Genomic DNA, 12,132 nt, shown 5'->3' on the forward strand with positions numbered 1-12,132 from the left:
AGGAACATGTTACATCTGCCTTACCATTCTACCAGACCATGCCCTAGATATTAATGCCCCTTCCATTATAAAAGCAGCATTTTGCATGATAATTCTGCCATTTTCCCCATGCATTTACCATGGTTATACTGAGTATTTACCATAGTTTATCATTGTTTATAAGGGTCGGTACAGAACCACTGCATTTCCATTGGCGTGGGTTAACATGCATGAATTAGGCTAAACTCTGCCCAGTAAAAGAAACAAATTAGGCCAAAATGACAATATGTACCCTGCACCTATTCCCCACTGGCTGACAGAGCAGAAGAACTTTCCTGGAAGGTTGAGGTCGATGGATTGACATTGCGGATTCTATAGCTCTTCCAGAATCAGTGAAAGAAACACCTCTGTGATATCACCCTTTGTTCTGTGATACCACATGTGGAGGAATCACCTTATCCATGGTGGGGCATTACAAAGCAAGGTTTTCAGGGAACAAGAAGAGTATGAAATAGGGTGGATTCTTGAGTTTGTTGCACAGGCATGACACAGCCTGCTCTGTTGGATTGAAGTTGAAAATATTTGTTGAGGTGATTACGCCATCAAACAGATACTAGCCAAGGCTTTAATAAACAGTGTTCTACCTCCAATTAGCAGCACAATGTTCTTAATCCATCTATTTCTGTAGATTGTTAAGTTTTCCATGAATGATGCCCAGGACTGAAGATTCTTTCCCTTTGCAACAGGAGTGAATCTCTAGTGAGTTGGCTGGTTAATATGACTCCCGCAAAGTCCAATGTTTTAAAGCCTTGGTTATCACTTGTTTGATGGCTTAATCACTGCAACAAATATTTTCAAGCTGAATCTAAGACAGATCCTTGTGGTTAGGTTGCCTGTTTCTGCAGAAAGCGAGGCGTGCATCTGTTAAATTCACAGAGGTGACATGTTTGCCTTTTGTTTGTTTAATTCATGGCAATCACCTTTTGGCAAGCTGCGGGTCTCACCTACTCAGCTGGGAACAAGCAGTGCTGATTGCTGGGGATCACAGGGTGATATTGCTGTTCTGTCTGTGAGTGCTGCTGTGTGTGTACTGCCTGCCCACTGCTGTTTCAAGGAACCATTTGGCATTAAAAGCATGAGGAAATATTCCAGTTCAGCTCCTCTTTTATAGATTCAGTTGGTTTATCCTTTCCTTTTCAATCATCATATACTTTTTAAAACCACAGGGGTCTCAAACATGCCTCTCTAGGTACAGTTGGTACACCAATGTGTATCCATTAATCTGCCCCCCCCCCCTGCAACACGGGGGGCAGAGCGCTCCAGGGCGCCAGGTTCATGGTTTGATTCTGTATCCGCTGTACTTGTTTGAGAGCTCTACAGAAGGCACAGTGGTTCTTTTAACTTCTCATTGTAAAGAAGTCACCAGGATGACTGAAACAGAAAATGAACCGAACAAGAAGAAAACATTAGTTCACCCTTTCAGTCCTGAATTACTTTTGTCGCGCTGAAGAATGTGAAATGAAGTTGTGCAATTTAAAAAAAGGAACTCTTTTATTGAGTATATACGTGAGAACAGGACAGAAGAATATGTTTTGCACTTGTTTTGGTAAATGGGACTTTAAACTCCTGCCAGTGCACGAAGAACTCTAAGCAGCTGAAGAAAACCCAACCCCTCTGTGAAAACTCTTGTTTAAAAGCAACATGTTTTGTGAGACCCTAATGCCTTCTGAAAGGTCAGGGGAAATATTTTAACAGACAAAGCCACCCTTATCAGTTTGAATATCGCTCTCATCCCTGCAATGTGAAGAATAGCTTCAACGCGTTGTATACTTTTGAGCCAGGACACTGATGCAACTGACAGCCAGCTCAGACAGGGCAGATTACCCGTGTATCCTTGTCAGCTGCAATACAAAGAGCAGGCAGCTGGCTTGAAAATCCAACACATCATTGCTTTAACTAGCATCACCTACCTGGACAAGGTTGCTACAGCCGTGCTAAAACACTAGCAAGCACAATCTCTAAATGCAAATTCAGTGACGGTTCTAAGTGATAAATTACTTTAATTTATAAAGTGTTATATTAGCTACAGGGAAAGAATAAATACATTGCAAGTAATCAAAAATCCCTTAAAAGTGCTGCAGTATTCCAAGGTAAAAGAACAAATATGTAGCAAGTCTTTGTGAAAGCATAATACAGCACAGGCATGCATGGTTAATAATGGTTAAGTATTTACTCTTAAAACAGCATGGCAAAAGCATAAATTTAACAGATGCATGCCTTGCTTTCTGACAGCACAAATGTAACATTCTTATACTGACAATTCCCCCTTCAACTCGTAAAATAAACTATATTGACAAACATGTGTACTTGGTTTATCCTACCTGTCAATACCATTGTACAGTATGTGGTACTATAGCACTCGGATATACACACAGACCTATTTCAAAGGCTTTCTGGTTTTCTTCTTCTCTTGATAACATCTGGTCTATGTCTTCCTCGCTTCTCTAATTGGCTTTCCATAATGACAGCTGCTCCCCGGTAGGTAAAGGTCAGAGGTCACTGGTCGCTGCTGTCGGGATATGTTTACAGTGACGCTGCGCAGCAGTCTGATAAAGAATGGTCTAGTGCGTCAGGGATGGAAATAGCCTGTGGCCATTCAATGCACAGAGAGAGAGAGAGAGCGCTGAGTGACCATCATAGTATACGATCAAGATGAAGCATAGAGTGCAGCTGACAACTGAATTAGCGGGGGACACAGTAAAGCACTATGGGAAGACATTACTTTTTATTTGCTAAACCGGTGTGCAGTTACAGTACAGCGGTTCCCGATGTGGAAATGATATAACAATTAATATTGTAGGGCGATCTGCTTGCATTTCTGCTTTATGAGAAAAGCAATTCATTAAGAATGTATTTCACCCTTTTCTTCTTGCAATACCTAGAAATATTGCAAAGCCTCAGTAATCAGAAATTACAGAACAGCTATTGAAAAAGTCAGAAAATTCAGATTAGATCCTCTCTCTCTCTCTCTCTCTCTCTCTCTCTCTCTCTCTCTCTCTCTCTCTCTATATATATATATATATATATATATTCATGTCCAGAATCCTTCAGCAATTTATTACTCAAGTGATATACAATATTTAGTTACACTAATAATTGATCATAATTTGTTGTCAGTACCATCCTCCTAATCTCATTGGAGAGTTTTGTATTTTGAAGAGTGGTAGTTACCCACTATGACCACCTGAGGGCGCTGTTGTTTGTGCCTCTGCCATTAATTGTCTTGTCCCTTATGGTCCTTTCAGTCCATTCCAGCCTAGGACCTTCAATCATGTCCTTACTTATTGAATTGAGAGGCTGTGAGCCTGGTTCCAACCAGCTCTTTATTGATTAATTGAACCCAGGTCTTCAATTATTGGAACAAGTCCTGGAATGGACAGAAAGAGAATGCTATGCCACTAAGTTACACCAATGAATGATATACAAGATAATTTAATCTTAACTTCAAACAACCTTTATTGATGTATTTTTGCAGAATGGAAGGCATCCACCAAATTAAAGATTATTTCCCTAAAGGGACGGAGTTGCAAGAGGGCAAAGAAAAAGGTTGCATTATTTTATTATCCAGTAGAGGGCCTCAGTGTGCAAGGAAGAATGGATTGAGGACTGGACGGCTGAATACCATCTATAAACTGCATTTACCACACAATCACAGCAGGTGATTGTGGTCCCAGGAATTTCTGTAGACAAGGTTGTAATTCTTAATAATTATTCCAGCAACAATGACCCACTACAGCAGTAGAGGCTTCCCATTTACTGAATACCATTTGCCAGAAATTTACAGCTGCACATTCTTTAAGGAACAGCCACTGTGGTAAAAAAAGGGGAGGGGGGGGGGGGGGGGGGAGTTCTAAGCTTAGCAAATATTGATCTAAGCAGAAACAACTAAAGAAATTAGGAACTCCTATGTGAAACTTGTAGCCATTTTTTAAAATTTAGGAACTAAAAACAAAACATAAGGCGCGAATAATTCATATTTCCTGTTTGCAACAAACATAACAGTATGTTAAAGAGCTAGGAAACTACATGTAAACAGTATAAAGAAACCCTTTAATGGTGCCATGGTTTTGATTTATTCCAGGGAAAATAAAAGGTGTAGAATAGTTCACAGGGTGATGAAGCAGCGAGAACACTAGACACAAACAGCTACTCTTTATTATTTATGTATTTAACAGATGCCTTTATCCAAGCTCTTTAGGAGCTGATGGTGTGAGATAAACCTAACGTTCTCCTCCAAACTCTTAATCTTCCGTACCTACAGTCAGCCAGACAGCGAGTGTTCTCAGGTTTTCACAGAGCTCTATGTGTGCCACGGCTGAAATACCAAGCACAGAATTATTTCCATTAACAAGACTGCTGATGGTTGTCAATGTTGACTCTCCCGGTCATAAATACCAGCGAACGGCAGCCATTTGGGTGTTAATGATGCAGGCCTTTCTTGTTTGAGGACGCTGTGTTGAAATGTAATAGCTTCGCAGCTCATAAAATGGTCCTAGATTCACACATTCATTAGTTAGTGTCTCGTGTCAGGCTTTGTTACGTGCAGCATTTGATTTGGCTGGATTTCCAGTTAGTGTTCATTCCCCTGTATGCACACATGCCCCTTCTTGAAGAATTAGGGCCAAACAGACATACCCCTGCTTCTTCTGGCCTATAAGGTAACCGTTTCAAATATGTACATATCATTTTTTTTACCAATAAGACCATATTTAAATTCAGCAGCAACTACTTCCTGCATTTGGTGTAGAAAAATCTGTTTAAAAAATGTGTCAAAATTCACTACCCCTTTAAGATGATATTGTTTACCTTTGATGCTCCTGTATTCTGTGTGTGTTTTATTTGTACTTATTAAAAAAAGAAGCTGTGAATAACTGCAAATAAATGATTTGCTTTTTTAATTTGCTTGTTTATTTTTTCACAATTTGATTCGTACAGCAGCTGGTAAGTTCCCCCGTTTATCCCACGCCTGATGGAAAATGATAGCACCTTTTTTACAGTCATGCTATTGTCTGTGCATGCAGCACTGGCATATCTATATAGTGAAGCTGTCATTTATTTATTTATTTCCAATATAGCTCTGACCCATCTACAAATACAGTTCCAAAGGGCAACACCAACAAATGCTTCATGCATGTGGGATAAACATAATACACAACGATTCACAGTGGAATGAATCCAAATATCTCAGACATGAAGAAAGCCTATAATTAACTCCAGACTTTACTCCATGTGAAATATTGAGCATTCTCCACCCTGAACCAATGGAAGGCTCACTAATCTAGTTAGATCAAAGTTACTAAGTTATTGTTTAAGCTATGTGCTAAATTCTTTTGAAACTTTCTAATTTTACTGTTGTTACTGAGGAGGGCTCACAAAACTACGACTTCGTTTTTTTAGAAGCCAGCGCAGCAACTCGCTGCAAAACACAGCAAAGTTGCAATCATTTCACAAGTTCCTTACACTTACTAAAAATGAGAAAGTTGCTTTAGTCAGCACATTGCTAAAACACACCCAAATCTATCTGTTTTCATTGCTGCTGACGGCCTGTCGATCTAAGCCCAGTTGCAGCAGGAGCAGCTGGAGTCAAAGACCAGCCCCTGAGCGCAGTGCTGGAAGTAGGTCTGGCCATTGTTGCACTGGTAGAAGTCGTTCTTGTTAGTGGGATCAGGGTACATCCCGCTGCTTTTGCCCACACAGAAGCTGCTGTCTCCCCCACCAGTGCCTCCACTGGGGCTGTCTCCTCCAGACCCACTAGCCTCTACTGTGGTTGTTTCACCCTTAATTGGGGGCAGGGGAGTTGCAGGTGGTTTGCAGCCTTAAAAAAAAAATATATATATATATTTTATTAATTTATTGCTCAATATATCCTTCAGTCACTGTGTGTATAATTGTACCATGCTTTCTATATATGTATCTATTTTATAATGTTTTTTTCAAAGTATTAGCTGGGAAACTTTTCGAACTGCTTGGAGTTCACACAAACTGTTTTAAAATGTTTCTAAAGCCTTTTTTTCCATCCCTGTAAGCCTACTTCAGAAAAAAAAGAAGCAAACTTTGCACCTAAGCATAGTAAATCTGGTCCAAACCTGTCTGATATTAGTCTCTTATGATAATTATCAGCTATTAACTCTGCTGTCTGAACAACGTAACAGATCGCTTGCTCAGAAACTCAACTAGCTGAGTATTAACAGTCCAAAGGGCTGAACTAATACATGCTAGTACAAACGTCCTGTACTGTACAAGTCATCTCTGAGTTATCAACAAGGAAGGCTGCTAAAGCAGATAGTGCCATGGAAAGAACACACAGTATGAACCAGTGCTTTCACAATGAGCCAGGTTTGTCCAGATATTTATACCGAAAAGCAATTTGCACTGTTTTTTATTTAAATTTAAAACTTTTAATCTTACAAAACTAGTTACCAAACAACTCAGGCATGCTTCTCAGTTGCATTGTACTTGATTTGCAACAGATGTATTTACAGCTCACGTTTCAACTGGGTCAGGATTCTGTTAGGTGTGAAAGGTCTTAAGAAAAGTAACCTAATATAGGAACTCAGGGAAATGTGTACTAGCTTTAGGTCATGTGCCATATGCAGGAAAAGCAAAACCCATACATTATTTCTCTGAAGAAACCAGCGATTGCAACACGATAGGTTTGGAGCAAACTTTGCACAACGGTAGCAATGCAGTACAATGACTGCAATGGAGTACCACTGTGCACTACTGTGATGCAATTCTTCATATGTCAAAATATGTTACCACTGTGGGGCCATTGTACACATGTCTACCATCCCCATTTGTAGAGCACTTCATTGCTGTAGCAGTTCCATAATGTCCACTCCAGCATTGGGTTCACTTACTTGCTTGGTCCAGCCCGAAGGCTTTGTGCAGCACGTTGATCAACGGGTATTTGCCCTGATGGCAGAAGTTTCCACTGAAGTCATCAGTGTCGATGGTCCACACCATAGCTCCTCCAAACTTGTTCTGCATCAGCCACTGGACCTACATAAACACAAGAAAGCATTTAAACACCTTGTAGGCATTGTAAACAAGCTGTGAAGTGCATCAATAAAGAACTCAAAAACAGTGGGACAGGGCCTAGAGCAATGATAGCGCTCTTTGCATTCCGAATCCAGATCAGTTAAGCTGGGCCCCTGTGTAGCTCTCCTACCTTGATCTCAAAGCTCTTTTGGTTGTCGTAGCCGACCCATTCCGTTCCTTTGTAGGCGTAAGGGACCTGCTGGGGTGTGTTCCACACTAATGTCGCTCCTTCCAAAAAGCCACAGATCTGCCACGGGGGGGAAACAAAGAACACTTGAGTAACAGAGACACTGGGATCTATTTATCCAGTTCCTTTATTAAGTGACTGCTTTGCCATGGAAGTTCAAATGAGATGCCTATTCTCCAGTTATCAGATAATGCATGACCATAAGTGGCCTCTGTAAGAGAAATGTCGTTTCCAGTGGTAGGGGTAGGACCTAGTGACATCATACGGAATGTTCTTTTAGGGGTTGTCCACTTTTAGGGGAGTGCCAATGTAAATAGCATAATAGAAGAGAATAATACAACAGTAAAAGCTGGAAATGTGAATTACTATCCCCTTCTTTATTTTTTATCCTGGTAGTTTGTAGACAATCCCTTACACATGCCAGCTGCTGCTCTTGAAATTTTCAGACGCTCTCTTGATAACTAGATAATCGTTCCCGTTTTTGCTTGCTGCTTCTTTGTTTTATAAAATCTTTGAAATCCCGCATCGGTGGCGTACTGACCTCAAAGTAGCCCAAGGAGCCGGCTTCCTGGGTGTACTTTCCAGCAGGGCCAGGGCCGGAGATGGGGGCGCCCACCGTGTGATCGGAAGGGTTCCTCAGGGTGAAGGTCTGCCCATAGGTGGGGAAGCCAATCAGCAGCTTCTCGGCTGGGGCACCGTTGTCTTTCCAGTAGTTCAGGGCGTAGTTCTGTGAAGGGCAACGTTTTACACAATTTGACATAATTGGAGGATGACTTTCAACCCCAAACACATGACCATGCTTCTTTCATTACGTGCTACAAAGCTTGCTTTATCAAAGCAAACCTCTCAACCCAGTATTAAGAAGAGGAACTCACAATACTGAAGTAAACGTCTCCACCCTGGTCAGTTGGGCTCTTGTAGAGAGGGCTATTCTCTCCAGTAAAGGGCTCCCAGGAGCCGTGCATGTCGTAGGTCATGACGTTGATCATATCCAGAGCCCTGTGTGGGACCGAGCAAGCACACCATGATTGAGCAGCCTGGACGCAGGCAGGATAATAGAGACATTTCCATGCTCATAAACTCGCTATAATCTGGGAACTCTCTATAATCCTGCTCTACATATCCAAGGAGTCGTCGAGCATCTGAGGGTGAAGGGGCACCTGACCAAACCTAACCAATCCCAACCAAGAGATCCAGTGCCAATTGTGCAGAATTTTCATTGTGTTACAGACTAGCACGTGGTTTTTTACAGGGATGGAAATAAGACTCCCATTGCATAGCTGTTTGATCCACTCCCGGTTTTACAAGGAGTTTAATAAGATATACCTGAGCTTGTTACCTATGCACTGCGGCTGATCAAGCTTGTATTAAAACCTGGAGCACTGACAAAAAGGGAACCAGCAATTGGACAGGGTCCAGCAATATATAATGAAAGGAAGAACAACAACCTCCAGCCTCCAGGTAAATCATAAATATATATTGTTGAGACATCTAGCTTATTTTCAAATGGAAAATGTCAGTGTCAGTTTCACAATTAATTGAGCAATGAATACCACCCAGGAGTACATTAGGGATTTGGGAATAGAGTGGGTTGGAGGAGACCGTAGCTGTCCTTCAATTAATGATCTGTAATCTGCAGATAACAACCCTCTCCAGTGTTACTGCTTTTTTATGAGGAATGGAAATTCCTCCCAGTATTCAATCATTCCAGGCAATCCATCAATGCCTTGTTTTGATTTGTTGCCAAGGTAAAACAATGCTGTGCTGCCTAGTCAAGTGAAACCGACCAGAGCTAAACTGAGACCATCCAGCTGTACATACACAGTGGGTCCTACATTATTATCCCTCCTAAATGTTCTCCACTATTGTGGTTAATTGAATCATAGAAAAAACATGTATGTGCATTTTAAGCGCAGGCCGTGTTAAACAGTGAATTAAGAGAACTCATTTTTGTATCTATGAAAATCTGGTGGATGTCAATGAAATGGGAGTGGAGACGTGGCTTGTTTTCTCTGTCCTGGAAAGTGAACGCCCGGAAGGAGACACTTACTGTCCGACCTTGGGGATCTCATAGGCGGACTGGATGGTTCCCACGCCCGCAGACACGGCCGCGGAGAGCAGAAGCCTCGCTCTGTTGGTCTGCTTGGCCTCGTTCTCAAAGGCTGCACGCATTTCCTGCAAAGGAGAAAAGACGCAATTCAACACTGAGACCAGATACATACAGTGGGACACGTCTGTTATCCTCACAAGCTGATATTGTGCTGAATAATATACTGTGCTGAATAATTCCAACACCATGTTTCAAGATGGACAAAAACTATTCTAGAGTTCTTAATCGGAACTAAAGGCATGGCCTTCCCAGCATAATCCACCAACATGCGTATAGTGTATATGACAATTTAGAGAGTGGTCAACCTCCAGGAGGACAGAGTAGAGCTGCTTATCCTGGGGAGGGCTCCCCCTGTTGGCAGGGTACTCCCAGTCGATATCCAGACCGTCAAACTCATACTTCCTGAGGAAGTCAATCACAGAGTCGATGAAGATCTTCCGGGTCCCTGACGAGGCCACCATGGCACTGAATCTGTGACGAAACAAGCAAAGACGCTTTGTGAATACACCAATGAACATGACCTTACATTCCAAAAAACCCTGCACTTGCACTGCACCATCACCCCCATTGACTCTGTTCAACCGCTTAATTCCTTTTTACTTTTGTAAATAAACTAATAATTATCTTCTTAAAAAAAAACTGTGGACACATGCATGGGTTTCTGATTGGACAATACCTATTCATGATTAAATATAAAAATATATAAATGCATACAATATAATGCAAACAGCGTCCTTCACAAACCAGCTGGGTGGGTTTATTAATAGAGGAGTTGGAATTGATTATAAAAATACAATATTATTTTTAAAGTGCCAGCAGCAGTTACCTACAGATTTTATGTTGTGTTTTACGAGGAAGCAGGAACACTTATGCATAATGCCAATCATCCTTGTACAAGCCAGTCCTCTCATTGATTGGTTCTGGATAGTTGTGGACTGGCCAATGAACACGGAAGGAACAGATTGGATTAGGGAGGAGACTATTGTGTTGATAAAGGGAAGGGTGGAGTGGAGCATGTGATCCTGTCTAAGCTACATGGGGAACAGAAGTAACGGATTACAGAGCAAATAAACAAGGTGAGTGCTGATTTATACATAGACCTAATATGTATATGTATGAGATAGCTAAATAGAGTAGGGATCCAAGTTAAAAACATAATTGGAAGGATCTTAGGCAGTAAAGCTAAAATAACCGACAAATTATGAGGGAAAACAGCAAAGGAAACGATGGACAAGATCCAAAATTATGAAGTGAAGACCAGTTAAAGACTTTAGCCAGGTCTTTGCTCATCTTCAGATGAATGCATTTCGAATCGGATTAGCGTTATACCACATCTCAGGTTTCCATGGATGTCTCCAACCTGAGGCTGTGTGATCCAGTGGTTAAAGAAAAGGGCTTGTAACCTGTAGGTCACCGGTTCAAATCCTGGCTCACTCACTGACTCATTGTGTGACCCTGAGCAAGTCACTTAACCTCCTTGTGCTCCGTCTTTTGGGTGAGACGTTGTTGTAAGTGACTCTGCAGCTGATGCACAGTTCACACACCCTAGTCTCTGTAAGTCGCCTTGGATAAAGGTGTCTGCTAAATAAACAAATAATAATAATAACCACCGTGCTGACCTGGTCCAGCCATGTGACCTTGGTGATATAGGACCAACCTTGTTACCATGGTGATTGGGGACCTGTCATGTTACCATGGTGATATGGTTGGAGTAGAGGACTCACCCAGAAGAACCAAAATTCCATCCACCAACAGACAGAAGAGTCTTCAGGTTTCCGTTCCTGATTGACACAATAAACAGAAAGGCACCTGTATTAAAGTCGTCAAAGAGCACATTGTCTTCTAATGCCTACAGTGTGGACAACCTGTTTCACTTGCATACCGAAATCTAAAGCCATTGAACCAGAAGGCAACTTTTTGTGTAGATTAACGGGATAATGTTTCTGGGGTTAGGTCTCCTCTAGTGTCACATTTCAGAATGGAAACTTTAAATCTCTATTATAATTTACTATTTTTTCTCACACTTCTGTGTTCTTTGCTCTCAATCTATAATAATTATAATGTATTGATATATATATATATATATATATATATATATATATATATATATATATATATATATATATATATATATATACAAAAAAACAGTGCTTTAAGAAGTTGATAAAAAACAAACAAGTTTTTTTTTTTATCAAAATCTCCTTGTAAACATCTAATGGACAAAAAAACCCTTGCATTAAGAACCATCTTCCCCGGTCAATCAAAGTGCTGTAGATCTTTCTCTGGAGGTATAAAATCTAAATACCACCACGAATGATGCACTATGTGGACAACGTGGCTACTTACTGGTTCTTGAGGGCGTTGAACTCGCCGTACAGGGTCACGTCATTCCACTCGAAGGTGGCGATCTGGTTGTTCTTCATGGTGGCAAAGGCGTAAAGCAGGTGTGTACACAGGCAGGGGTCGATGTTGTGAGGCATGTACACTGTGGGCGGAGGTCTGTACTGCGCCCAGTTGGTGAAGTAGCAAGACAGAATGTAGGAAGATCCTGAAGAGAAAGAAATAACACAGCAAGCGTAGGGTTTAGAAGAAGCGTGGGATTACTGTAAAAGCCTTTGTATAAGTCTAAAGGGGGGGGGGGGGGGCGACTTATACACCAGTGCGACTTATACAGTGTTTTTTACGGTACCTACTCTCTGCTCACCTGTCATGAGAGTATTTGTGGAAAGAGGTCGGCAGCATTTGCCAGCTGATA

At 41.4% G+C, this 12,132-nt stretch overlaps 2 protein-coding genes across 2 annotated transcripts in view; one reads left to right on the forward strand and one right to left on the reverse strand.

The window, feature by feature from the left end:
• Positions 1–4,959: 4,959 nt before the first annotated feature.
• Positions 4,960–12,132, reverse strand: part of LOC117433372 (acidic mammalian chitinase-like) — a 7,525-nt gene continuing 352 nt past the window's right edge. Inside the window, exons 2-10 of the mRNA XM_059004553.1 lie at positions 11,724–11,925; positions 11,102–11,158; positions 9,683–9,848; positions 9,318–9,442; positions 8,143–8,266; positions 7,809–7,994; positions 7,211–7,327; positions 6,900–7,041; positions 4,960–5,854 (exon numbers count right to left, since the gene is read on the reverse strand). Coding sequence (XP_058860536.1) covers positions 5,592–5,854; positions 6,900–7,041; positions 7,211–7,327; positions 7,809–7,994; positions 8,143–8,266; positions 9,318–9,442; positions 9,683–9,848; positions 11,102–11,158; positions 11,724–11,925 — 1,382 coding nt within the window. The 3' untranslated portion in view covers positions 4,960–5,591. The remainder of the gene's footprint in view (positions 5,855–6,899; positions 7,042–7,210; positions 7,328–7,808; positions 7,995–8,142; positions 8,267–9,317; positions 9,443–9,682; positions 9,849–11,101; positions 11,159–11,723; positions 11,926–12,132) is intronic.
• The window catches only part of LOC117397424 (probable inactive serine/threonine-protein kinase gdt6), an 8,130-nt gene continuing 6,395 nt past the window's right edge, over positions 10,398–12,132 (forward strand). The window contains exon 1 of the mRNA XM_059005062.1: positions 10,398–10,453. The gene's annotated coding sequence lies outside the window, so the exon portion shown is untranslated. The remainder of the gene's footprint in view (positions 10,454–12,132) is intronic.

This window comes from Acipenser ruthenus, chromosome 30 (genome assembly GCF_902713425.1).
Source record: "Acipenser ruthenus chromosome 30, fAciRut3.2 maternal haplotype, whole genome shotgun sequence".
NCBI classification, from domain to species: Eukaryota; Metazoa; Chordata; class Actinopteri; order Acipenseriformes; family Acipenseridae; genus Acipenser; species Acipenser ruthenus.